The 1,813-nt window shown below is 42.5% G+C and overlaps 1 protein-coding gene across 1 annotated transcript in view; it reads right to left on the bottom strand.

Annotated features, from left to right (window-relative positions):
* Nucleotides 1-772: 772 nt before the first annotated feature.
* Nucleotides 773-1,813, bottom strand: part of LOC104527718 (thyroid hormone receptor beta-like) — a 2,182-nt gene continuing 1,141 nt past the window's right edge. The window contains exon 2 of the mRNA XM_010171515.1: nucleotides 773-1,284. Coding sequence (XP_010169817.1) covers nucleotides 1,043-1,284 — 242 coding nt within the window. The 3' untranslated portion in view covers nucleotides 773-1,042. The remainder of the gene's footprint in view (nucleotides 1,285-1,813) is intronic.

Genomic DNA, 1,813 nt, shown 5'->3' with positions numbered 1-1,813 from the left:
TATATATATATATAAAAAACGATTACTGCCAAGCCACAATATGTGTACTACTGGGATAAAGCCATATAGTCTTGAGTGTCGTTAAGAACACGGTTGATTTCTGTCTCATCTGGAGGTCACCCTGTATGTTTCATTATCCTTGTCCTCATTCTGTGAGCATTCACATCCCTGAATAACCCCGAGGAAAGCCTGCTATCCTGACAGACAGCCTTCTCCTTTAGAGTGCTGAATTTTCCACGCACCTCAGAGAAAGCAGACCTCTCCACCCTCAGGAAAAGCACTTCAGAGGATCAAGTTCCTCTCCTCACTCCAACAGACCTTGCAGTGAAGTTCCTTGGAGTTCAAATGTAGTAAGAACTGAAGGATCTTACTTTCTTACACACATGGAAAAAAAATGAGTCAGTCCCTTCTAACACGTTGCATTATTTTAAGTACTTGATTTATGGGGCACAGTTAAACTATATCTGCTTGGAACAACTCTTAGATAATGATGCGATCGTGATGATGATGAAGATCCTAGATCATAACGGTGATTGTTAAAACAGAAACAACCATGAAGAGTAGAAATTTAATCTCATGAAATGGTCACTTATGCCCTGCAAAATGAGGTAATACCAGACAGAATTGCCAAGGTCAAATTAACAATAGCTGTTTTAACTTGGCGGCCAATTTATCTTCTGCCACTTTAATTTCTCTCCCATATTTTCCAAGCAATGATGTGTGTGAGCTGGTGACCATGCAAATGCTGGTGAATGAGACTGGTCTGTTTGTATTTTCACTGATAAGCTGTCAAAGCATTCACATCAAAGGACTGAAGAACAAATTGCAATAGTCACAAGTACCCGCATTAAAGGGGTGTTTTCATCCATGTGTATACAACTGCCCCTTAGCAACCCCAAATGAAAACCCAAACAAAACCCCAACCCCGCCTGGAGAAACAGAAGAGAATGAAAGAAGAAGAACAGAGGTGAGAAGAGCCGGGCAACGGGATGAAACGACAGCCAGTAGTGCGACGGGGGGGTGTGGAGAACCGCTCCAGTCTCTAATCCTCAAACACTTCCAGGAACAAGGGCGGGAAGAGTTCTGTGGGGCACTCCACCTTCATGTGCAGGAAGCGGCTGGCATGGCAGGCTCCGATCATTCGCAGGTCTGTCACTTTCATCAGCAGTTTTGGCCAAAAGTGCGCAACATGGTGTTTTCTGTAATTAATGTAGTGTTCGAATGCCAGGAGGAAACCCTCTTGACACTTTTCTATCCTCTCAACGCAAACAAGGCCTGGGCGATCTGCAGATATAAAGAAGCAGAATTATCATTATTACTCATTTACCTTAATGAATTCCTGATCATAAATCAGGAAAACTAGGACAATTCTGTTGTTAGGAAAGAAAGGAGGGAGACCAAGGACATCTGGCTCTGCCACAAACAACTTCTTTGACCCTGGGCAACTCACTTATCAGTACTGTCCCCGTCAAAACAAGGAGATAATCCTTTTCTTCATCCTCTGCCTGCTTTGCCCATTTAGAGTATAGCTGTTTGGGAAATGTTTCCTTACAGTGACTACAGCAACAGATAACTGATCTCAGCTAAGGCTTCTATCTATATCTTACTGTAAAACAACTAATAAAGAAAAAAAAAAATTCCTTGTCAGATATCTGTATTACAGTTCTTTATCATCCATTTCTCTACAGTCTGACCAATGCTTTGTCTCAACTCGCACGCAGATGGGTGCTGGAAAAGCTCCTTTCACACGTCATTCTTCAGGAGACACTTCTGGGAAAGCAGGTTCTCTAAACTGCCTTCTGAAACCCCTACT

The sequence above is a fragment of the Antrostomus carolinensis genome, unplaced genomic scaffold, assembly GCF_000700745.2.
Source record: "Antrostomus carolinensis isolate BGI_N321 unplaced genomic scaffold, ASM70074v2 scaffold53367, whole genome shotgun sequence".
NCBI lineage: Eukaryota > Metazoa > Chordata > Aves > Caprimulgiformes > Caprimulgidae > Antrostomus > Antrostomus carolinensis.
The sequence above is the reverse complement of the archived record's forward strand: the minus strand, read 5'-3'. Positions and strand labels throughout refer to the sequence as shown.